Source organism: Panthera tigris, chromosome B1 (genome assembly GCF_018350195.1).
Source record: "Panthera tigris isolate Pti1 chromosome B1, P.tigris_Pti1_mat1.1, whole genome shotgun sequence".
NCBI classification, from domain to species: Eukaryota; Metazoa; Chordata; class Mammalia; order Carnivora; family Felidae; genus Panthera; species Panthera tigris.
The window spans coordinates 147,359,420-147,386,165 of record NC_056663.1 but is presented as its reverse complement, the minus strand read 5'-3'; the positions used below and the strand labels follow the sequence as shown (position 1 = coordinate 147,386,165).

Genomic DNA, 26,746 nt, shown 5'->3' with positions numbered 1-26,746 from the left:
CCAGTTCATTAAAGGTTATGAAAAAAGGATACAGATGAAGAGGAGATACATAGGGTGAGGTCTGGAAGGGTCCCAAATGCAGGAGCTTCTTCCTGGTGGATTTGGGGTGTGCACCCCCCTGGAAAGCTTTCAAATCTCATACTACTAGGATTTTGTGGAGGCTTCCTCCGTAGGCATGATCAATAAACTCCATTTCCAGCCCCTTTCCCCTCTCTAAAGAAGTGAGTGGTGGGGCTGAAAATTCCAAACTTAGAAGCATGGCTTGGTCTTTTTGGGGACCAGCCCCCATCCAGGAGCCCACCTAGAGTCACCTCATTAGAACAAAAGATGCTTGTAGGGCTCTTATCACTTAGGAATTTACAGGGGTTTCGGGAGCCCTGTGCCAGGGACTGGGGAAGAAGACCAAATAGATATTTATTATAAATCACAAGATCACAATCGCTTAATATTACTTTTTTTCCAAGACCATTTGTGTTTCTTTGCTGATATTTTTGTTTTTAACTCTACTGTGGGGAAGAGACAGATCTTGGTCTAAACTATTGGTTTATTAGAACAGAACCTCTTCGTACTTTTTAAAATTAGTTTGGCAGTTCCTTTACTAATTTTTATATTACTAAAGCTAATTATGTTACTAGTTAGTTTAAGAGTATCTCAGCTGTTAAACTTGTCATTTGGTCTGCTTGTGTTGGCTTATTTTTACCCTGTTTAATATTTAGTTTTTTGTTTTGTTTTTTTTTTTTTATTTAACCCCACTTCCCCCTATTTTCTTTTTTAATTGTGGCAAATATACTTAGTGGAATCCAGCTTGTTAGTTTCTTGTAAAGGTAAAGTTCACATTGAATCTAAGGTGTGCTAAGTACTTTAAATGAGTTAGCTTTCATTTTCATAACAGTCCATTGAAGAGTGCTTTATGATCAGTAGTTGGGTCTTCAAGAATGCTTTCCCCCAAGAAACTAATAAGCTTTTTAAAAATAACACTCTAAATCAGAGTCACCTAGCATCAAGGAGACAATGTAACTTGGTTACATATTTCTCTAAACTTGGCTGTAACTTTGTTGTCCATAGTTATAAGACTCCTGGAAAAAGAATCTATCAAGAAGAGAGATCTCACAGCCCTGGATACATAAACAATGGTGAGGCACTTTGAGCACATTCAAGCATTTCTCAGGAGAGAAGGAGCTTCAGCTGCTTCCTACATCAGAGAAAAAAGATGGAACTACACAGGGCCCAAGGCTTTGTGAGAGCAGTGGTCCTACCCCAAATATATATCAGTACCAAAGCCAAGGTCCCTCCTACCAGGCCACACAGCCACTGCCATTGAGTCACCATGTTCTGTAAGAGCAAATATTTTACGGTACTTGCTAATTAGTTATTTATAGTGCCATATATATTAGTTTGCTGACTTACTCATTCTTAGACTTGAAACAGAACGATAGCCAAGAAAATAGTTCATTAAACCTCAGATCAGCTATGCTTCCTTAATTCGGGGCCCTCGTACACTTCCAGCCTTGTCTCTTATTTCTTGACTTTAGAAAATGTCTTTGTTCACATGCTTCTCCTGAATCTGTTAGGTGCACCATTTTTAACCATGTAATCCAAGCATTTAGAGTGGTGTGGTGGTCCTGATGTTTCATTACCAGACTTAGGGCACCACACACAGTGACAGTCCACTTGGCATTTCTAAGCTATGCACTCATAAGGAATCAGTGTTCTGAGTGGGAATGAGGCTGTCTGTTTAGCCAGAGTAACCTTGGAAGCTCCCTTTACTATTTACTTTAACATTTACGGTGTACATTTGACATAGTTCTGACTGGTACAACTCTGAATTATGCATTATCTATAGCAAGATTTTAATTCAGGACTATCTTCTGGAGCAACTAGCAAACCTTTAGGTTACCACTCTCTGAAACTTGTGAATATGTATTATTATGACACAAATTAAAGTTACCATAGATTTTTAGATCAGGCAAAAACATGCTGAGAGTAACAAAGTATAATCCCTAGAAAAATGAAACGTTCTGGCGAAAAGACCAGAGTTATCCATGCTAGTACTTTCTTTGATTCATGTATTAGACACTTTCATTGTTGTTTTGACAATTTGAACATATTCCAGATAGCATAATTTTTAAAATATTTTGTAAATCCTTCTTTGAGGAATGTAAAAGAACAGCACAGTATCCATTCTTTATTGCAATGAAATCCTGAGCGTGCTGAGGTAAGGGGAGAACAACTTTAGAAGGAGAAAACACGCCTTTTATCTTTCAGGGGAGGAGGGCTCTTTTAAATTGATTCCATCACCCTGATACTCAGAACTTTTTTGTTTTAAAAACAAAACAGAAAATATGTCTGGTCAGAGTAGACTGGGAAACTTGTAGATGGGACATGGAAGGGGAAAGTCAGAGAGGTCCCTTGTACTCACCAACCATTCCTACCTAGAAATTCACTTTCCAGAGCTCTTCTGTGCACGAATCTCAGAGGATCTTTATATTTCATTTCGATAATTAGGTACTTTTATTTTATTAGGTGACAAATACAGTTTCTAGGTGAAGAAAATGAAGGATAAATGGTAACATTCACCTTGCTGACTTTCACAAGGTCAGCATAGCAAGTCTGTAAACTAATGTGATGGTTAAGAGTACATTCTTATTGGGGCGCCTGGGTGGTTCGGTCGGTAGGCGTCGACTCCAGCTCCGGTCATGATCTGGCAGTTTGTGAGTTTAAGCCCTGCATCGGGCTCTGTGCTGACAGCTCACAGCCTGGAGCCTGCTTCAGATTCTGTCTCTCCCTCGCTCTCTGCCCCAGCCCTGCTCACACTCTGTCTCTGTCTCTCAAAAATAAACAAACATTAAAAAAAAATTTTTTTAAGAAGTACATTCTTATAAACCTATAATCCTACGTAATATAAATCTGTAGCATATTGTCAGGATATTGAAAGTGATATATGGAAATATATCTATATGTAATGTATTTTAGCACTAATTTACTATAAAATAATAGTAACTAGCACTTATATTATGCTTTTTCTATATGAAACACGAAGTGCTTTGCACATACATGTACACAATTGCAGAATCCAAAAACGCTCTGAAAAACAAGAGCATTTTTCATAAATTCGCCTGAATTCATTTGGTGCTAAGACATGACCTGAATTTATTTGAGGTTATTTATAGTCTTTATTTATCCTATTTAATTTGAACATTCATTTATTTCCTGCAGAAATATTAATGTGCTTGATTGTGAAGTGCTGCCCCGGAGCCTGCTAGTTCTGCATGGTTTTGTGGGGGGTCTTGGGCCTCGGTATTTACCATTTTGCCTTTCTAAAATTAAAAAAATAATCTGAATTTCAAAATATATTTGGCTGGAAAATATTAACATGAAGGACTTGGCGTGTGTTACTCGTTTGCTCCTCACAACAGTGTTGTCAGATAGGTACTGTTCTTGTCCCTGTTTTCCAGAATGAGGAAACTGAGGAAAGAGACATGAAGTACAGGGACAAGGTCATAGGGCGAGTAGGGGTGGAGCTGGGATGCCAGCCCCAGTGATCCTGAATCTGCTCTCAGAACTGTGCTCTCCTGCCTCCCTTTGTAAGGTGACTTCCTTGGGGTGTTGATGCAAGTTAGGGATTTAATCCTATTTGCCTGTGCCCTACATCTGCGCTTGGTTTTCTAATTATTAATTTCTAAACTTTTTAATCGGGAGACAGTACAAGTGTAAAAGGTTACAGATACTTGCATTCTTCTTACATTGCCTGTCCCCATGTCTGACCTAACCAACAATCTATGTATAGTTTTCAAAAATTGCTACTTTAATCACATATCAACATATTATCATAATCACAACATCACAATATCAACATAATCACATATTACATCCTCATCCGCTTCCCTGTTTTCTGAATTTAAACTGAAATTTTTTACATACCTGTATGTTTTTTACACATCTTTGTAGGATAAGTGATCATATATTTATTTATTTAACTAGAATGTGCCCTTACAGCCCACTTGAATAACCACTATACCACAGCAGAGCTAGAAATTAACCAGTTGTATTGAAGAATTACAGTGATGATATAATAAACTAGTGAAAAAGCAGGACAAATGATAAATTCCTTTCCTAAATGGTGATTCCCACTTGTTGCTTCAGATCCTGTGCTGGTTTCTGTGATACATTTTTCAAGACGGAAGGCTTATCGTGCCCATTTTCATTTTTGTTATGCTTCATCCTCTGAGAATGTCCCTTTATTTGCTGCTGTTTACACGCACAAAATTCACCTGATTTTGTGAGTTTGAATATGAATATTGCAGGTGTGTACAATATAATAGCTTCAGAATTACTGAACGATGAAGCTGGTGTACTTTTTGAAAAATTTCTATAGGTTCTCTTATTTCCAAAGTCATCTTACAGCTTTAAGACACAGAAGTACCTATTATATTTGTAATCTTCGCATTCTTTCCTGTCCTTCTCCCTCACATGGAATATTCTGTGTACAGGAATATTGAATTTATAGAAAAAGGAGAGAGTACTATACTTTTAACTGAAGGCACATCTGTATTGAATTATAAATGATTTATTTTGTCTGTCTTCAAAGCAGCATCTTTTCCTTTATTTTTGGTTTGGGGAAGAACTGTATGGGTGGAGGGTTTTGAGAGAGGTATTTGGACTTTTCTTTGGTTATTTTAAGAAAAGTCACTAGTTTGTATCATATTTGGCCTGATTCTAAAAAGCATTCCACATATTTTCCAGCTCCACTGAAGTGGTCAAAACAAACGTTGAATGAGGCCAATGTGTGCGCTTAAAATACAAAGAGCCTAATCTTGCTTTTCAGTGGAAAAAAATCTGTTATTTCTTATGGGATATGAATCCTTGTTTCCTTTTGTTAGAAACTTTGAAATGATTTTAGCTTTGAAACAAATTTAATAGTCGTAGTCGATGTCTCTGCTTAGAGTCCTACCCCTTCTCAGGAGTATTTCCAGCCGTTTTCACTGTTAATCTCTGGGTTAAGCTGAAAGAATTCTAGGAAATCTCCCTTTCAGTTATCCTTTTGAAACCTTGTTTTTAATAGCACTTTTCTTTCTTGGCTTGCATGACATTTTATCTTTCTTTTCCTTTCTTTTTGCCGTTTGCAAAGACTCTTGGGAGGATTTGACAGATTTGGTGGAGCAAATGCGCGATGATACAGAAGGTGCGTGCCACACCAACATCTTTCAGCTTTTTTTCCTTTCTTTTCTTTCTTTATTTCTTTCTTTTTTATTTTTTTTATTAATCTCTAACCACCTTTTGATTGTTTTCCATAAGCGAGACTGTCAGCTTTAGGTTTTATTTCCCATGGCAATAATTGGAGTAATAAAAATATTTGCTACATTTTCCATACAGGTACTTCATTTGTACAGGATTAGGGTTTTCAGAGTCTTGCACTTAAAATCTTTATCCTTATGGTTCCAAGTAAAGCATATATGTTTATGCTGTTCCTTTAGGATATTTGTTAAATATCCTAATAATAAATGTTTTAAGGGGACTTTATTTCAAAATTATATCAAATTTTTCTAGGCTGTTTTTTCATTTGTTGGGAAGATGTAAACACATGTTTTTATCATTTGTGAAAAAATATATTTCTGTGAATTCCACAGTGGCCAAAAACAAACCAATCCCAGGAATCTGAAGTATCCAGTCTGGAATGTTGTTCTGATTTGTAGATTTCCATAACATGAAGCGCTTTCATCTTGGTCCCGTATTAGCATTACTTTCCAGTGGAATTACTTTCAAAAGTAGCACATATGCTCCAATATATGAAGTTTCCCTAAACCAATCGTTTCTTCTGAAATCGGCACCAAACTTTAGGGAGCTCAAGGTAATTTATATATTTTATAATAAAAATAGAAAAATTGAAGTTTGGCTCCACTGCACTCTGTCATTTACATTCTCCCACTTTGCCTGGGCACTAAACGTCCCCCAGCTTCAGCACACACTCTCCTAGCACACACAGGAGACTGGCCCTGCGCGCAGACTGGCCTTTTCATTGCCTGTGCCTGAGTGCCTTGAGTGCCTTGAGTGCCGTCAGCCTCCTCTCCTGCCTTGTACCTGCAGCATTCCACCCGGAGCACTTACTCCCCTTCTCCCTTACCTGCCCTGCGCCCCGCTGTGCTTGGGGCACCGCCCTCTAGCCTAGATGCGTGCTCCAGGAAGGAAGTGCTCCTCGACAGCTGTGGCCCACGTTCATTTCTCCATTCACTCAAGTTCTTCAGAACTTGGAGCTTAAGGCTTTTTACTTGTTCTCTCCTTTTTGTGTTTATCGTCCTAGTTCAAGTGTAATATCCTTGAACAGAGGTTGTCTTAAACTTCTTGGTGTCCATGTGAGATCTGGGGTGGTACTGTACTCAGTCCATTTGGTCACACCAGACAAGACTAAGGCATTCTGTCTCTACTGATGCCCAGTAGTTTCTTCTTCACTTTACTTTAAATGAGTAAATTATTATGAGTTTCACCTCATTTCCCACAGTCAAACTATGTCTTTATTCCATCTTTTAATATAACCAGTTACATATAATTCGATGAAAAAGCAAATCAGTATTACCTAGTTGATTGACAGTTCACAGACAACGAAAAACAAAGAGGAGGGTGTTGATTCATTCAGTGAGTAGCGTTTACTATTATGTTAGTTGCTATTACTATTATTTACCAGGCACCACACAGGTATGAGGTTTCGATTCCTTTAATAGACTAGGTACTAAAAAAAAAAAAAATGCTGCATACTTCTTCCCTAGGAGTCAACCTGACAAAATTCCATTTCTTTAATACAGTGTACTACTGAAAGAATCAAGCCTACTGTGAGAGTCAGCCTCCTCTTTTTCATCTTGTTTTTGCGGGAATTTTTGTGAATGATTGCCACAGGTGAAATCAGAAAGGGAAATGAGGTGAATTGTAACAGTATAGCACATAAAAAGCCCAGAAGATGTGAACTGTCTCAATACTTTGATGATAGTAGTAAATTACCAGTCATGTAGTGTATGGTAATGTTGGTCAAGAACGTATTTACAGAAAAGTCTATCTGGAATGGAGTTTAAAAAAAAAAAAAATGACAATCAGAATGGTGGAAGGGAAGGGGCTTTACTCATTAACTTTTTTGAGTCATTCATCCCTGTCTTTTTTATTATCATTTTCTACTTCTCTTGCCTCATTTCAGTTATGTAAAATGCTAGAGTTTTACTATGTTATTACATAACAAGAGTTTTTATAAAAGTGCTTGTTACAAGAATAAACATGAGTTAAAGAGTATTACCCACATGTAACAGAGTTAGCAACTCAGAGCCTGGGGTGGGTTCTGGTTTCAGATCTGAGAAAGCTGAGATGTATGTAGATCTTTTCAGGAGACCTTTACCGCTGAACTGTTTCAATTCTGTCTCTTATCTGTTATTATGGATGTGTCATAACAGTTGACTTTTTAATAGATGAAGTGTTAACAGTGGCCTCCAGCCTCCTGAAAATTTGCTTTTTAACATAACAAACTCTAGGAGGTTGCAGATTAGAACTATTAGCTTTTGGGTTTTGTTTTGTTTTAAATTTTGTCAAGATTGAAGTTTCTTCTGGCAAACTGATTTCTTACAGTGATGGTTGTTGGTTTTACATTCAGTGTGTCTGTCACTCCTGTCTAACAGAATATGAAATGTCTTCTGAGGATGAAAATGTATCTTGCTTACAACACTGATCAATCATCTGGCATCCCATCTCATTATATACTATTAATTTGTGTCTAAAAGTTTGGAAACTCACGAAAAAATTATGAAGATTAAATGAAATAATAAAAGCGGATAATTTACTATCTTTAGTTTCTCAAATATTAAATTCCTTTCTGTACTCATTACCAGCCTCTTAAATGGATTCAGTGAATTTGCATTTGTCCAGGTTATTGCCCATCTATCTGAGCATTGAAATAGTTGGGATGTTACTTGAATTAGGGAAATGATACACCTTTGTGAAATACTATTTGATCAAGATTGCTTACTGGTTCCTTGACATTTTCTTTTGGGTTAAGACTTAATGTCCGCCATCGTGAAAAATGGAAGGAACATATCTAAGAGATATTCTTAGCATGTAACACTGTGTCACATAGTCATTGAGTAAAGGTTTATTTTAAATAAAATTGTTGCACTTATATTTATGGAAAACCATAATAATTTTAATCACTAACAATGTTTTATTCTTAGCATGTCCCAAGCATTTCTAAATATTTAAAACATACTAATTTGTTTAGTCTTCAAAACCCTAGTATTGTTTTATAAATGAGGAAAGTGAGGCCTATCCCATGAAGAAAATTGCCAGGTGGAATACTGCTCAGCAATAAAAAGGAACAAGCTATTGATACACCCAACAACTTGGATGGATATAAGGAATTATGCTGAGTGGGGAAAAAAACGCCAATATAAAAAGTTACATACTGTGTGATTACGTTTATATAATATTCTTGAAATGACAAAAGTATAGAAGTGGAAAATAGTAGTTGCCAAGGGTTAGGAGAGGGTAGGGGGCTGGAGGAAAGTGAGTTTGACTTTAAAAGGGAGGGATCCTTGTGTTGATGGCAACGTTGTGTGTCTTAACTGTGATTCAATATGAGTATTCTGGTTATGATAATGTACTCTAGTTTTTGCAAAGTGTTACATTTGGGGGAACTAGGTTAAGGGTACACACAACCACTACAATTTTTAGAACTGCATGTGAATCAACAATTATCTCAAAAAAAAGTGCAGAGAAAAAAGAGATAAACTTTCCCAGGATCGCACAGGGTAGAATTCAACTAGAGTTCAAACTCCCACAGGCTCACTCCAAAGCTTGTGCCCTTGACCACTACACCAGAGTTCAAACCTATTTGACTTAAAACCCACTGTAAAAATATGTTTTCATCAAAACTCAGTACATACATCATTTATTTGTATGTACCTAGAACATGACCTCTAGAACATGTATCAATACATGACCTTACTATGGTGAGACATAGTAAATCAATTTTATACTCCACTAAGGAGTGTGACCTTTAGTTTGAAAGTTGCTGTAGGTACTAAGCTCTAAGAAGGAGAGCTCTTCCTGAAATGGCTCTATTTTAGATTCTGTTTCCTGCATACAATTATTGTCATCCTCCAAAGGCTGGGCAACTAACCCTTTATCCTTCTGTTTCTGTATAAACCATCTCCTCTGGTGAAAGCATCTAATAATTGCCACTATTATCCCTATGCTATTGATTATCCAACCTCAAACTTTAATTTGTATTTACAGCTATGTGATGAAAAAATATGTTGAGAATACTTCCACATAAATGTCCTTTACCATATCTGAAACCAACCTGATTTTACCCCTTACCCCCAAATAGTTACTCAGTTTTTTCATTTTCATTTCCAGTCTCACGGGGCAAAAACTTTGGCTGTTTGTGACTGTTCTGTTTCCTTAACTGGTACAGTCCTTCATGGTAGGCAGTTTTGGTCCTCTTCCCCCCGCCCAAATTCACTGTGCATAATCCTCTCAGACTCATCATCTTCAAAGTTTTGATTACACCACCTCTCTGCTCAAAACCTAGAGTGGTTCTCATTACCTGTTTCATTACCTGTCTGCTTTTAGAGACCTCTGTCACCTGACTGCCTTTCGCGTGCTTGCCAGCTCTCCCCATGCCATTCCAATTCTCTTTACCTCATTTCACACACCCATTCCCACCTTTTGGAATGCATTCTTCCATGTTTTCTGTGATTTCACCTTGAGGGTCTTCCTCAAATCCTACAGTATTTAGTGGTGTCTCATTTGGGACACAGGTGTACAGTATTCCCGGCATTAACCTAAAGATCGAGATTATTCCAGGTTTTTGGTCAGGTCTGGAGTTTACCCTACTTACAAGCTGAAAAATTAGTCTGATTCTGTTCCTAGATACTGGCAAAAGATACAAGACTCCTAGTGGGAGACAAAGGACTTTATTACTCATAATGCTGCAAACAGCCTGAACATCAGCATGCTGGTGTCTTGCACAAAAGTCCCACCTAGTAGACACCATAAGGCTCAGCAAGATGCTCTGCATGTGGTGGGTGGGTGTTGCAGCTGAGGAACACTGACTTTGGAGAACCCATTGCTTTTATAGGAAGCAGTAAGAAAGCCTCACCTCTCATGACTATCAGCTGCATAAACAGCCCTGACAGATGACCCAGATAAAAGAGTGGTCAAGGTCTTGTTGCAGTCTTTTTTTTTTTTTTTTTAATTTTTTTTTTTTAACGCTTATTTATTTTTGAGACAGAGAGAGAGCATGAGCAGGGGAGGGTCAGAGAGAGAGGGAGACACAGAATCTGAAACGGGCTCCAGGCTCTGAGCTGTCAGCACAGAGCCCGACGCGGGGCTTGAACTCACGGACCGTGAGATCATGACCTGAGCCGAAGTCGGCCGCTTAACCGACTGAGCCACCCAGGTGCCCCGGTCTTGTTGCAGTCTTGATACAACCCAGTAAAGATGTGTAATGGCACAAGAGGGCCAAGGAGGATTGTCTCTCCCAACATTTTACAGGTAAAATATAAAGAAATGAGAAATTTCCCCAGTGTCAGGGAATGTGAGAAATGGAGATCTAACTCTTCTAGATCAGAGCTCTAGCTGTCCTAAGTCACAGTGGTGCCCTCAACATTTAAACTATTTCTATGGAATAAGCTGAGCAAAGCAAGGAACTTTTGGGTTTGTACTTATCTCCTAAATTTCTTATGTTGCCTCAAAACAGAGACGACTGACTGTTGTCCTAACTTATGAATGTTCCCGGAAATTTTCTAGGTATTCTTCTGTGGTGTTGAGTTCGGGAAGCTCCCAAAACAAAAATTGATTATATTATGATATGGGAGCCTAATGAAGAAGAAACCAGTGCATTTTCATAGGAAACTCTTGGAAAAGAGTGTATGTAAATGGACATCTTTTAAACATTAAAGATAGTGGATGCCTAAAAGAAAAACACTTTTCCTTTACTGCTCACACTACTTCTGACACCAATTATGCGGGGGATTTTCCCACACCAACCAATTCGCTAGCATCAGTTCAATTCTGACACCATCTACCTGGAGTTAGTGCAGACTCCACGGGTTAGGAGGTTACTCCTACAAGGTGCCCCCTCATTTCAGATGCTAATTGCTAGGCCAGGTTATCACCTCTGCTTCTGACCAACTAGGTCTAAATCAGAGGTTCTTGTGACCCTCTCATAAAGTTTGATAATTTGCCAGAATGGCTCAGGCCTCAGGAAGAGAGTTTACTTGCTAGATTATGGTGTATTACAAAAGAATACAACTCAAGGACAGCCAGGTGGAAGAGGTGCATAGGGCTAAGTGTGTGGGAAGGAGCGCAGAGGTTCCATACTCTCTCTGGGTGCTTCACCCTCCTAGCACCTCAGTGTGTCCACCAACCCAGTGGCTGTCTCATCCCTTTTGGTTAGGATTTTTATGCAAGTTTCATTATATAGGCCTGATTGATTAAATTATTGGTCATTGATGACTGAACTCAATCTTCAGCCCCTCTCCCCTCCCTGGAGTTGGGGGGTGGGGCACAGCTGAAACTTCCAACCCTTTAATCACATGGCTATTGCTCCTGGGTAACCAGCCCCCATCCTTAGGGACTTTCCAAAAATGCTTCTTTTACCCTTAACTCTGGAGCTATTTCAGGAGTCAGGGACAAAAACCACATATAACAAAAGATGTTTCTATGGCTCTTATCACTTAGGAAATTTTAAGGGTTTTAGGAGCTCTTTGTTCAGGATATACATATAAAGTTCACAATGCCTTATCAAGAATGAGTGATAGTATATAAAAGAATGGTTTGGAAACATTAAATCACCAAATAAGATCATTCAGTTCAGTATTAATGCCAATCAGAAGGGGGTTTTGGTTATTTTCAGAGATGGGAAAACAGTATAAAGGTAGTCTTCTCATTGGAGGTTGGCAGTTAAACCTTGACCTGAAGCAAAAGAAAACAGAACCTCTTTTTTATTTTTAATTATGGAAGTTTTCAACTACATAGAGTAATGAAGCCTAAAGTTGCCATCACCCAGCTTTAATAATTGTCAATATTTGCTGATCTTATTTCATCAATTTCCATATTTTTGTTCCTGGAGTACTTACAACCCCCAACTTATGACTTTTTTACTTTATGGTGGTGTGAAAGGGATATTCATTCAGTAGAAACCATACTTCACATTGTGAATTTTCACCTTTTCCCAAGCTTTCCCATGACGGTGGGTAATAGCAGAGAAATGTGGCTCCCAGTCAAGCCATGCAGTCACAAGGTAAACATCTGATACACTTAAAACCATCCTGTGCCATACAGCCATTCATTTTTCACTCTCAGTACAGTATTTAATAAATGACATGGGGTATTCAACACTTTGTGATAAAATAGGCTTTTGTTAGATGATTTTGCCCACCTCTAGGCTGATGTGACTGAGTATGTTTAAGGTAGGCTAGGTCTGTTAAAGGTTAGGTGTTAATTTATGATATTTTCAATGGAAAATGCGTTGGTTGGGATGTAACCCCATCGTATCTTGAAGAAGATCTGTATTTTTTTATTTTTATTTTTTAAATTTTTTTTTAACATTTATTTATTTTTGAGGGACAGAGACAGAGCATGAGCGGGGGAGGTGCAGAGAGCGAGGGAGACAGAATCCAAAGCAGGCTTCAGGCTCTGAGCTGTCAGCACAGAGCCCGATGCGGGGCTCAAACCCATTAACCATGAGATCATGACCCAAGCTGAAGTCAGATGCTCAACCGACTGAGCCACTCAGGTGCCCCAGAAGATCTGCATTTTAAAGAAAACTCCAAACAGTATTCCTTACCACTTGTAAGCACTTCGATATTAACAATAATTTCTTAATAGTACCTACTATTTATTCAGCTCATTTTCAAAGGTTGCTTGTCTTAAATGTCTCTTTTTAATTGGTTTATTCAAATCAGGATCCATACATAATATACATTATTATATATCTTAAGTCTCTAGTTTTTTTATTTTTTAATTTTTTAATACTGCTATTGTCTTCCTAATTTTATTTATTTGTTTGTTTTTTCTTTCCAAGTTGCTACTTAAATTCTTGTTTGTTAACATAGAGTGTAACAGTAAGTTTCAGGTGAAGAATTTAGTGACTCATCACTTACATACAGCACCCCGTGCTCATCAAAACAAGTTTTCTCCTTAATACCCATTACCTATTTAACTCATCCCCCTGCCCCCCTCCCCTCCAGCAAGTTTCTAGTTTTTTGAAAGAACTGCCTTATTGAGATATAATTCACATACCATAAGAGTCACCACTCTCAGCTGTATCATTTAGTAGTTACTATATTTATAAAGTTGTACCTCCATCACGACTACCGGAATATTCTCATCACCTTATACAAGACCAGTGCTGAGCTACTGAGCCTTCTCCTTCTCATCACCCTACAAAAAAAAAAAAACCCTATACATACCTATTACCATTGAGTTCCTATCCCTCTTTCCCCCAGGTCCTGGCAACTACTCACCCACTTTCTGTTTCTATAGATTTGCCTGTTCTGGACATTTCATGTGAATGGTCATTAAACATGGGGCCTTTAGTGCCTGGCTTCTTACATTCAGCATGGTGTTTTCAAGGTTCATACATAACATGGCATGTATCAGTACCTCATTCCTTTTTATTGCTGTGAATGACATTTCATTGAACATACCACATTTTATTTCTCCATTCATCAATTGATGGACATTTGTACTATTTCCATGTTTAGACTATTATGAGTAAAGTTGCTATGAACATGCAACTTTATATGTTTTATATGGACATGTGTTTTCCCTTCTTTTGGTTATACACCTAAAAGGGGAATTGCTGGGTCATATTGGTGACTATGGTTTAACCTTTGGGGAACTGCCAGACTGTTTTCCAAAGCAGCTGTACCATTTTACATTCCTGCCAATAGTGAACTAGGGTTCCAATTTCTCCACGTTCTTGTCAACACTTGTTATTTTCCTTTAAAAAAAAATTTTTTATTACATCCATCTTAGTGAATGTGAAGTGGTATCTCATTGTGTTTTTGATTTGCATTTTCCCAATGAGCATTATTTCATGTACTTGTTTGCCATTTATATGTATATCTTCTCTGAAAAAAATGTTCAAATCCTTTGCCCATTCTTTTTTACTGGGTTGTCTTTTGTTGAATTGTAAGAATTCTTTGTATATTCTAGATATTGGATATAATGTGATTTTTTTCTCCCATTCTGTAGGCTCTCTTTTCACTTTTTAATGATATCCTTTGAAGCACAAATTTTTTTAATTTTTATAAAATCCAGTTGTTTGTTTTTTCTGTTGCTGTGCTTTTGGAGTCATTTATTATTTTTTTTTAGTATTTACTTATTTTTGAGAGAGAGAGAGCAAGAGCGAGCACAAGTGGGGAAGGGGCAGAGAGAGAGACACACAGAATGTGAGGCAGGCTCCAGGCTCTGAGCTATGAGCACAGAGCCCAATGTGGGACTCAAACCCTTGAACCATGAGATCGTGACCTGAGCCAAAGTCAGACGCTTAACCGACTGAGCCACACAGGTGCCCCACTTTTGGTGTCATTTAAAAAACCATTTGGTCATGTTGTATAATCCTTTTTATATGTTGCTAGATTTGGTTTGTAAGTACTTTGTTGAGGGTTTTGCATCTATATTCATAAGAGGTATTTATTAATCTATAGTTTTTTTTATATATAGTTGCCTGATTTTGATCCAAGGTAATAATTGGTTTCATAGAATGAAATGGGAAATGTTCCATCTTCCAGTTTTTTAGAATTGTTTATGAAGGGTTATTTTCATTCTTTATTTTTTTGAATGTCTGATAGATTTCAATAATGAAGCCCTCTGGTTCCAGCTTCTTCTCTGTGGGATTTTTTTTTTTCTTGTTTTGTTTTGTTTTTAAAGAGAGAGAGAGAGAGAGAGAGCAGGGGAGAAGGACAAAGGAAGATAGAGAGTGCCCATGTTGAGACTGATGTGAGGCTTGATTCCACGACCCTGGGATCATGACCGGAGCCGAAATCAAGACTCAGATGCTCAATTGACTAAGCCACCGAGGCACCTCTGTGGGATGTTTTTTTTACTGACAAATTCCGTATCTTTACCTGTTATGGATTTTCTGTTTCTTAAGTCAGTTTTGGTGATCTGTATCTTTGTTAGAAATTGTTCATTTTGTCTAGGTTGTCTAATATTTTGGCATACAGTTGTCAGTAGTATTCCCTTCCAATCCTTTTTGTTTCTGTAAGGTCAACAATAATGTCTCCTCTTCATTCCTCAGTTTAGCAATTTAAGTCTTCTCTCTTTTTCTATTGGTCAATCAAGCTAAATATTTGTCAGTTGATCTTATCAAAGAACCAACTTCAGGTTTCATTGATTTTCTCAGTACTTTAATGTGCTGTTTATTTCTGTTCTAATCTTTTATTACCCCTTCTTCCTGGGGCTTTCCACTGGTATATGTGTTTACTGGTTGCCCTTTGAGGAAGCTTCTGTGAAATCATGGAATTAAGTTATGCTAGAGCTGGAATTAAGTTATGCTAGAGCTGGAAGAGTCATGTAGGTCAGTGCCTTGTCAAACTTTAATGCATATATAGATCACCTCGGGTCGAGTTAAAGTGCAGAACCTGATTCAGTGGTACCATTGGAGCCTAAGGCCTCCCATTTCCAAAAGCTTCCAGGTGATGCCAATTTTGATGCCAGGGCTACATGTGCAGTGGCAAGGATCTAGTTCATTTGGTATCAGGGTCATTTGTGGGGTTTTCCAAAACCTGTTTTTTCTCTCCATTCCAGAGTTAATAATATACTCCCCCGACCCCTTGAAAATTGGTGCTGCAGGGAGTCATTAGGATCGATATGGGTGTGTGTTGTTTCCACCAGATAAAAGAATTACTGAACAAGCTTAACCCTCATTTCACAGATGAGGATATTGAAGCCCCAAAGAAATGAGACTCCTTGCCTGGTGTCATAAGTTAATTGGTACAAAGAAGTGATTAATATCAAACAGATTAAGAGTAGTGGGTGGATATAGTGTTCCTGATAATAAGGATGGATTTTAGTGAAGCACATCTTTGATTACGCTATTACCAAGGAAAGGTAGCAATAAGGATAAACAAATTTGTTGTTAAATTTTCTTGACTAACGTCTTTAAGATTTCAACCAGACAAAATGTTACTCAAGTGTACTTCCTCTTTATTACTCGAGTAGAATTTTGTATGGTATTTGGAATGGCATTAAGGAGAATAGATAGATATGGGTACATAGATAATCTAAGGGTCCTAAGACTCTTGATTATTTTTACATTTTTGAAAAGATTTTTTTAATGTTTTTATTTATTTTTGAGAGAGAGAGAGAAAGAGACAGAGCATGAGTGGGGGAGGGGCAGAGAGAGAGAAAGATGGAGACACAGAATGTGAGGCAGGCTCCAGGCTCTGAGCCGTCAGCACAGAGCCCGACCTGGGGCTGGAACCATGAGATCATGACCTGAGCTGAAGTTGGACATTTAACCGACTCAGCCACCCTAAAAAGATTTTATTTCTAAGTTAATCTCTACACCCAGCATGGGGTTCAAACTTACAACCCGGAGATCAAGAGTTGCATGCTCTACCGACAGAGCCAACCAGACACCCCATCTATTGATTATTTTTTTAATACTATTTAGGTTTACTTATTTATTTGGAGAACTTATTTATTAAAGTGAGCGAGGGGAGGGACAGAGAGAGAGAATCCCAAACAGACCCCACGCTGTCAGCGCAGAGCCCAACATGGGGTTGGAACAAACCATGAGATCATGACCTGAACTGAAACCAAGAGTTGGACGCTTAACTGACTGAGCCACCCAGGTACCCCATCTATTGATTATTTTTAAATGAGGATTGAGTCAAAGTTCATGATTCTCAAGTGTCATTAGAATAGTCAAATTGTGTTTTATTATAAGATCTTCTAGTGCTTTCAGTAATTTGTTCACTATCAAGGACTGGCAATTCTATGCCCAGTTTTTAAGAAATAGTACAGGGGTACCTGGGTGGCTCAGTTGGTTGAGTGTCTGTCTAGCTCAGGTCATGATTTCGCGGTTTGTGGGTTTGAGCCCTGCATTGGGCTTGCTGCTGTCAGTGCGGAGCCCGCTTTGGATCCTCTGTCCCCTTCTCTCTCTGCCCCTCCCCCACTTGCGTGCTCTCTGAAAAATAAATAAAACACTTAAAAAATAATAATAAATACGTTAAAAAAAGAAATATTACAGAAAAGGTTGAAAATAGATTTATTTAGGAATTATTGGCCTTCAAACATTGTGAACACAGTAAGCTTTCCTCTTTATATCTTTGTTATTTTGTCGTTTTTAATCTCATGTTAATGTTCTTAGGTATCTTTTGAAAATCTCTGTATGGCAACTTTTGTTTCTCATATAGTCTAAATTTTTGATCTGTCAAATAACCAGGAAATTCTAAAGAGTAACTGCTTGTGTTACATACAAATTATTCCCAACTTACCCAGAATTGGGTACAATATAACATACTTAATATTAATATATGTTAAGTATAACTTAATTTTCTTCAATTATTCTTAAAATATTTCAAGATTTCTCCGTATGAACATTAGTCATTTCACTAAAGAGATGGAATGGGGTCTTGGTCAGATGATGGGTTTGCAGAACAGTGTGACTCAGTGTCACTCTTAGTTATGTGACTTTGGATTCACTTTTGTCATCACTATTAACTAAATGAGCCTCATTACTCTGTAAAGTTCATTAATATTTCCTCATATAGAAATTAGCAGTCTTGAAGACCTATAATAAACATACACATATTCTTGAAAGAACTTTGGTTTGAAAATCAATTAATATAGTTGATTATTGTAACTATAGTCATTTCTGTAGTTTCTTTAGTCCACTGCTCCTGGTGTGTTCCCCACCATGGTGCTTTGTACCCCTACCCATCTATTCACCAAAACTAGAAAATTACTCTCCATTCTTCCTCCTCCTCCTCTCACATCTAAGTGGTCATCAAGTCCTGAAATCCTGACATTCTACCCCTAGAACAGCCCCCAGAGCTAATTAATTCCCTCTTCTCCCCACAGCTCCGACGGCTCTTCCCTTATTGTTTCTCTCCCCAACTATTGCAGGAGACCCTTACTTGCTCCACAGCGTTGAGTTCTAACACCCTTCCAGTTTGTCTTCCATGTGGCTGTGACAATGGCTTCTCTAAAATTCATATCTGTGGGGCGCCTAGCTGGTTCAGGCGGAAGAGCATGTGACTCTTGATCTTGGGGTCATGAGTTCAAGCCCCGTGTTGGGTGTACAGATTACTTAAATAAATAAAACTTTAAAAAATAAATAAGATTCAAATCCGTGACATCACACCTCTCATTAAACTCTTTACTGATAAAGTAAAATCCATACTCCTTAACAAAGATCCTCAGCAGTCTCTCTTTTACCTATTTCCCTCATCTCATTTCACAGCATTTACTCATATGTACCATAAACTATGGCACTTTTTCCATTTTGTTTTTCTTAATGTGCCAAGTTCTTTTCATTCTTCAGTGCCTTTGCCCCAGCTGTTCCTTCCATTCTGCTCCCTTCCCAGCTCTTTGCCAAACCAATGTCTTTCTGTCCTTTAAGACTGAACTCAATTGGGGTGCCTGGGTGTCTCAGTCGGTTGAGCTTCCGACTTCGGCTCAGGTCATGATCTCACACTCTGTGAGTTCGAGCCCCGCGTCGGGCTCTGTGCTGACAGCTCAGAGCCTGGAGCCTGCTTCAGATTCTGTGTCTCCCTCTCTCTCTACCCCTCCCCTGTTCATACTCTGTCTCTCTCTGTCTCAAAAATAAATAAACATTAAAAAAAAAGAAAAAAAAAAAGACTGAACTCAAAAGTCTCACCCTCTGTTACTGATGTGTATGGCACCTAATAATGTCTGTATATTAATTTTGTACACTGTTACCTTAATGAATTATATTTTTTTGCATATTTTGTTTGATTTTCTGGGTGTAGAATCAGAACGTGTGAGAGGAGTAATGTTTGACCCACTCTTTCACAGGTTGTATGTCTCCAATTTGTTTATCTTCTTTAATTGCATTCTTTCACCTTCAGTACAGTGTTCAGAATTAGCCATGTTAATATGTATTTCTTAATTTTCTTAAAATGCTACAGAGTGACTAAAAACATTTTATTAGCTGGAGAAAAAAAAAAACAGTCTCAAGGTGCCTGGGTGGCTTAGTCAGTTGAGCATCTGACTCTTGATTTCGGCTTAGGTCATGATCTCACAGTTTGTGACTTCAAGCCACGGTTTGTGAGTTTGAGCCCCGAATCAGGTTCTGCGCTGACAGCATGGAGCCTGCTTAGAATTCTCTCTCTCCCTCTTTTTCTGCCCCTCACCACTGTCTCTCACTTTCTCTCTTTCTCACTCTCTCTCTCAAAATAAATAAATATTTTTTTAAAACCAAATAGCCTCATCTCTGAGAACTTAATATATACATACCTGCCCTTTAAATTTGAAGGGAAGGGGCATCTGGGTGGCTCAGTCGGTTAAGCATCTGACTCTTGGTTTCAGCTCAGATCATGATCTCACAGTTTCGTGGGTTCAAGCCGTGCATCAGGCTCTGTGCTGGCAGCCCTCGCCCTACTCACATTGTCTCTGTCTCTCTCAAAATAAATCAATAAACTTAAGAAAAAGTTCTTTTGAAGGAAAAAGGGAGCCAGGTCAGGTAGCTTTCTTCTGTGCATATTCTCATAATATCCTGTGTATACTTTTGTTAGTGTTCTTATTACAGTACGTTTACACAGACTCTCAAACTTTTCCACATCCAGTGGCAGAAGAAATTGTATTAGACTTGTATACGGTGTGTCTCAAATTTTACATTAATATCGCATCTAGTATCTTAGCCTTAAAATTTATATAAAATTTGCATTTGATTCCATAGAAAGAGGATACTTGACCTAATATAAAAACATTTTAGGGGCGCCTGGGTGGCGCAGTCGGTTGGGCGTCCGACTTCAGCCAGGTCACGATCTCGCGGTCTGTGAGTTCGAGCCCCGCGTCAGGCTCTGGGCTGATGACTCGGAGCCTGGAGCCTGTTTCCGATTCTGTGTCTCCCTCTCTCTCTGCCCCTCCCCCGTTCATGCTCTGTCTCTCTCTGTCCCAAAAATAAATAAAAAACATTGAGAAAAAAAAATTTAAAAACATTTTAATTTTATTTGTTCTGAAATAAAATTGATCTTTGTCAAAGATGGTAATGTTTATTGTGAAATTTCAAGTGTTCTCTGTAAGTTGCCCTGTTTTCATTCTCCAAACATTTGTGTAAACCAAGTTTGATAAATAGCACTTTGATGTCAGGAACTAGGTCTTTTATCTCTGGAATCCCAGCATTAAATATCTAACACCCAGTAGATGGTCGCTATTTATAGAAAAAAATGAATGAATGAACAGAAGTTCAGATTTTGAAATAATAGTGTTAAATGTTAGCATTGTTAAACGTTTTTAGTTATTTTTCTCCTAGAAAAAATATGACATAACATTGTGAAAGTCATGCATTTTTTTTCACTTTTTTTTTTTTTAGCCCATGCACAAGCTGGGGAGAGGGGCAGAGGGAGAGAGAGAAAGAAATCTTAAGTAGGTTCCACGTTCAGTGCAGAGCCCGACACATGGCTGGATCCCACAACCCTGGGATCACGACCTGAGCTAAACTCAAGAGTCGGACGCTCAAGCAACTGAGCCACCCAGGCACCCCTGAAAGCCATGCACTTTTAAAAACCATTTTCTGGGGGGCATCTGGGTGGCTCAGTCAGCTGAGCGTTCAGCTGCGGCTCAGGTCATGATCTCACAGCTCGTGAGTTTGAGCCCCGCGTCAGGCTCTGTGCTGACAGCTCAGAGCCTGGAGCCTGCTTCGGAGTCTGTGTCTTCCTCTCTCTCTGCCCCTAACCCACTCGCATTCTGTCTCTGTCTCTCTCAAAAATAAATAAACATTAAAAAAAAAAATTTCTGGGTTATACAATATAACAAAACTTGAAAATGAAAACTTTTATGGTTAAAACTATAAAATATACAGGAAATACCACATTGTAAGTGTTCAGTGTAATGAATTTTCACACACTCAACAATTTCACACCAAAAACCAGAACCCCAGAAGTCCTTCCATGCTCCCTTTGGGTTACTGCAACCCTTTTTAACAGCATATATTCGTTCCACAAAATCATTTTACACTCGAGTACGATTTAAGACAAGTAACAAACTGATTGAATAGATTATTTTTTATTTTGTGACAAATTAAGTTAGTGATTTGGTGATCTTTACTAGTACCCAACATTACAAAATGGAACAAAGAAATAATTAATTTTAAGTACTAATTATTTTCAGTAGTTTGATTCCGTACTAACCAGGAAACGTAATTAAAATGATTTGTAATGCCCATACTCTTATATACTATTCAACCCAAAAATGATAATAATAAGCATTAAATAATAAACATTTTACCTTCTGCATTAAGTAATTAATAATGAGCAGTGAAGTCTTTTGAGCTTTTTATGCCTAATGTCAAATTACCCTGATTTTTGTTTGACCTTCTTTTATTTATTTAGAGTAGTGGTTCTCAGTGGGGTAGCAACCTGATTTTGTCTTCCAGGAGACAGGCATTGGGCAGTATCTGGAGATATTTTGGGTTGTCATAACTGGAGGATGCTACTGACACCTAGTGGGTAAAGGCTTGGGTTGCTACTAAACTTAATTCACAGAACAACCCCACACCCCCTCAAAAAAAAAAGAATTATCTGGCCAAAACAGTAGTGCAGAAGTTGAGAGCAGTATTCTAAAGAATGAATGGGTTGTTTGTGTTTGATGTAGATTAGTTCAATAGGGTATAGCACCATACTAAGTCGTCCGAGGTATTAGGAATTTAATTTCCCTAGGCATTAGTTCATCTTTCTGCATGGTTTATGCACCCCAGGCCACAAACAGATGTCTTGAACATGTTGCTACTGATTGTAAGAAGAATGACATGAGGCAATGTAGAAATGTAAATCCATCACCATTCTGGCAAGAGTCTCCAATCCAGCTCTCCAGTGACATTTTCTTGCCATCTATTGGGAGGTTAAACAGAATCTAGTTGCTGTCCACAAACATTTATGCACACCCACACACGTTTATCCCATTCATTTCTTCCAGTGATTATGGGAGGTTAGAAACACTGGAGTGCACATAAATGCCAGTGACAAAGTTGGGAATTAATGTCTGATAAAACTGGTTTTAGCGGCTGTGTTTTAGGGGGTAGTTTTGTTGTGCATTTCACCTTGTGAGCTTATTCTGGTCTCAACACTTACCTGCCCTGAGGAAAGAGAGTCACATTTGATTTGTTGTGCAAGGAAGAATTAATGGCAATATATATACCAATTCTGACTTTTTTTTTCTTTAAAACTACTACCTCAGAGAACAGCACAACAAAGCCAGATTTATATAGTTGGAACTCTGGCTTTGTTGTCTCTTACTGGCTGGGCCCAGGGACTGGCTCTTTCACACTCTTAGCCTCGTTTGTAAGTTGGTGCTACTGGTAACTGTCTCACAGCCTGACATAAGGAGGGATTGAAATTGTTAACTGTCAGAAGCAGCCCACAGTACCTGACACAGTGTAGGCCCCAGTAAGTGAAGGTAGAAGGTGCCTGGATTGTGCCGAGTTCTGTCGGATAAAATGTGGTACTTAGTCCCTTTCATCAAATAGTTTATCACACTCTATGCTAAGTCTTAAAATTTTGGGAGTTAATACGGTTAATTATTTTTAGTTTATGTAATGTTTAGTTTAAATAATAATAATGCTAATTAACATAAATGTCAATCGTATACTTGGAACAAAGTTTAAGTACTTTTTTTTCTACATTGCCTTTAATTTTTAGAGCACTTCACAAACTATGTAGAGAACGAGGTGGGCAGGGCCAGGGTGGAATCACAGAGACCAGTGTGAAGGTTGTGCAATAGTGAGCTAGGATGGGCACCCAGGTTAGGTTAGGGCAGAGGTGGTGGTGAGATTATTAAGACTGTACTCAATGGTTGAAATTTGATAAAATAAGTAATTTTCACTGTTGCATCAAGGATATTCCTAAGGGAAACTGGCATCTTTCTTTTTTTTAACAGCAAGTACTTGGCAGAGAATACAAAACCACTGTCTCCATTCTTGCCAAGACACCCAACAGTCCTACCCACCATTGCTTTTGCACCTTCGATGCTAACGTCAACACAATGAAACATTGAATTTCTAAATGTGCTGTTTCCACTAACCAGGCTCCATCCTCTCCCTCTTTGGCCGTAGATCCTAATTATCTCATGGCTAACGAACGCATGAACCTGATGAACATGGCCAAGCTGAGTATCAAGGGCTTGATTGAATCAGCTTTGAACCTGGGAAGAACTCTGGACTCAGACTATGCACCCCTCCAGCAGTTCTTCGTGGTGATGGAACATTGCCTGAAACACGGCTTGAAGGGTAGGCCATGGCCCCAGAATGCAAATGTGCACGCAGCTATTTTCTAGCAATACGTGTTCAAGAAAAGTGTTCTTTCTGGAGCCAAAGAATAAGAGGCTTGAATTAATAATATTAATCTATTGGAACGCACCCTATAAGAGCACAGACAGGGAGACAGGGATGTGGTTGAATTAAAAGACATGCAGGGCTTAAATCCTTAAATGCTAGAGCTGGAAAGGACATTACGAGTATCTAGTCCAATACGGCAGTTCTGTTGGACAGGTGGAAACAGGCCTAGAATGGGAGGTAATTTGCCCAAGGTCACACAGTGAGTGGGGGCAGAGCAAGTGCTAGAATTCATATCTCCTGAGTCTTGCTTCTGTGTTCTTCCACTTGACCATAAGCTTTTGAGGGCAGAACCTGGTCTAGTTCACTTTGCTTCCTTCCTGCTCCCTCCCCAGTCGTTAATAGCCTGTTTCCAGGTTACATATTCTTTCCCATTGGACTCTTTTCTTCACTAATACCACACAGCTTTAAGTACTATATTGTTAAAGCCTTTTATTGTTATTATTATAGGTCTAGTTATAAATTCTTCCTGAAAGAGGAAGGACTGAGTCTTGGGGAGTGGGGGATTTTTGGTTTTTACAAAATGTTATCTGTTCTGAAAGCATGAATAATTTCAGAACTGTCTGATAATGCAGAAATTAATTCTCTGATAAAAAGGATTAAATAGATGAGAGAGAAGTGTGTATATGTGTTTGTGTGTGGAGGGCATGTTTATGTTGCAAGGGATATTAAAACATTGCTTTGTTTTTATCACCTTAGCTAAGAAAACTTTTCTTGGACAAAATAAATCCTTCTGGGGGCCTCTAGAACTGGTAGAAAAGCTTGTTCCAGAAGCTGCAGAGATAACAGCAAGTGTTAAAGATCTTCCAGGACTTAAGTAAGTTTAAGGTCCAGAATTCTGCTAGGAAAACATTAACCATTGCCTTCAAGTCTAAAGATAATGATGACCATAATCATTTATTTCATAACAGTCCAGAATGCATGCTGTTTTTATGAATATGTACTACTACAAGAGACTTGCTGATATAGAACATTAAGAGAAGTGTGTCTGTGAGGGATAATTACCACTGATTTAAAAGAGGTTGCATTCATATTAAAATGCCAAAATTTTTCTTATTTTGTAAAAAGTACTTGTGGGAATCAGTTAGAGTCTCAAGAAATCAGATCTTAGGAGGGAGGATGCTAGACCCAACTAAGAAAAAGAATGTGTTCAATGAAGTTTTAAGAGCCAAGATTAAAACCGTTGTCAAGTGGACCTCAGGAACTGACACTGGGAACCTGCCTCAGAACTCAAAAAGAGGACTGATCATTTTCCCAAATTAAACTGGTTTAACTTTAATCAGATAGAGGCCTAAATGGACTGTGTCCACATTGCGAGTATTTGGACACTTACATGATCCACACTAAGTTTATGAGGATTTACTGACGCTAATGTGATAGAACATTTTCATTTGGGCCTCCCAGAGGTTTTTATCTTCAAATTGTAGTCTCAGTAATTCATTCTTCACAAGAGCAGTTGTCCCAAACACACCCCTAGTCCCACCAGCCCACACAGAACTCCTCACATAGGAATGTGGGAGAATAGGTTGTAAAGAGCACCTCGGTGTGCATGTTATTACTGGGGACTATTAACAAGAGTAAGTGAATCTGTCCCACTATGGCCTCTATCTCTGCTACTTGTAGTTGTTGGATTCATGTGTTTCTGTAGGACACCAGTAGGCAGAGGAAGAGCCTGGCTTCGTTTGGCATTAATGCAAAAGAAACTCTCAGAATACATGAAAGCTTTGATCAATAAGAAGGAACTTCTCAGGTATGAACATCTTATTGAACTTTGTTCTTTTCTTGCTATGTTCTATATTTTATATGAGGTCAAATCATATAAATTTGCTGTTTCTGCAGATCAAAAACAGTTGTTTCATGACAATTTCACATAGTTCAACTAATACTTCCTCCCATACCTCACACACACATACCCAAGAATAGATGTTTATTACATGTGTTCAGTCTGTCACTGTGGCATATATATGGTCCTTTGTAGGGTAGGCTAAAACTTAATACCCCCAGAAAACAGGAAAGGCTTTTGACTCAACCTTAGCATTTACCCAGATGCAATAAGACAGGAAGTTGACATGTTACATTAAATTTAAAAACAGCACACAAAGTTCTAGATGGATTATAGACACAAATGGCAAAGAGGAAACAGTAAAAATTTTAGAAGACAATATAAGGTAGACAAAAATTTCTTAAACAAGACATAAAAAATTCTCCCTGTTAAAGAAAAAATGGATACATTGGTCTACATTAAAATGAAGAACTTCATTCATCAAAAGACACAAGATTAAAAGGCAATCCATAGAGTGTGAAAGGAGATATCTGTAACACATATATTGAATAAATGGTATGAATCAGGGTATGTGAAGAGCTCCTTCAATCCAGTAAGAAAAAAGCAAGGGCGCCTGGGTGGCTCATTTGGTTAAGCCTCCAACTTCAGCTCAGGTCATGATCTCGCAGTTTGTGAGTGTGAGCCCTGCATCGGGCTCCGTGCTGACAGCTGAGAGGTTGGAGCCTGCTTCAAATTCTGTGTCTCCCTCTCTCTCTGCCCCTCCCCTATTCGTGCTCTGTCTCTCTCTCAAAAATAAACATTAAAAAAACTTCTTTTTTTTTTCAAAAAAGGATAGATGAGCAAATGTAAAAATGGGTAAAGAATTTGAACAGGCGTTTCTCAAGAGAAAATCAAAATGGCTAGTAAACATTAAAAAGAGGGGTGCCTGGCTGGCTCAGTGGGTAGAGCATGTGACTGACTCTTGACCTTAGGATCGTGAGTTCAGCCCCACATTGGACATAGAGATTACTTTAAAAAAATATAAATGTAAGGGCACCTGGGTGGCTCAGTGGGTTGAGCATCCAACTCTTGATTTCAGCTCATGTCACAGTCTCATGATTCATAGGATTGAGCCCCACATGCTTGCAGCACAGAGCCTGCTTGGGACTCTCTCTCTCTCTCTCTCTCTCTCTCTCTCTCAAAATAAACTTTAAAATATATATATATATATATATATATATATATATATATATATACACATAAGTTCACTAGCCATCATGTAAATGCAAATTAGAACAACAATGTGATACACACCCACCTACAAATAAAGCAGATCTCTGAGGCAAATTTTTAAAAAACAATTTTTTAAAGATGCATTAAAGATGGAAAAATCATCCCTTGCATCTCAAATACAAATATGT

General features: G+C 38.3%; 1 protein-coding gene across 11 annotated transcripts in view; it reads left to right on the top strand.

The window, feature by feature from the left end:
• Positions 1–26,746, top strand: part of RUFY3 (RUN and FYVE domain containing 3) — an 80,232-nt gene that overhangs the window by 28,021 nt on the left and 25,465 nt on the right. For 8 of the 11 annotated variants that reach the window (XR_006216960.1, XR_006216959.1, XM_042984409.1 and 5 more), the window contains exons 2-4: positions 23,285–23,458; positions 24,263–24,380; positions 25,212–25,313. Coding sequence is in view for 9 of the 11 variants with exons in the window: in XM_042984409.1 (XP_042840343.1) it covers positions 23,285–23,458; positions 24,263–24,380; positions 25,212–25,313 (394 nt within the window). In the remaining 2 variants the exon portion in view is untranslated. Of the gene's footprint in view, positions 1–4,276; positions 4,305–5,128; positions 5,183–23,284; positions 23,459–24,262; positions 24,381–25,211; positions 25,314–26,746 lie in introns of those variants that run through there. The other 3 variants (XM_007086922.3, XM_015539650.2, XM_042984412.1) reach the window with 2 other exon arrangements.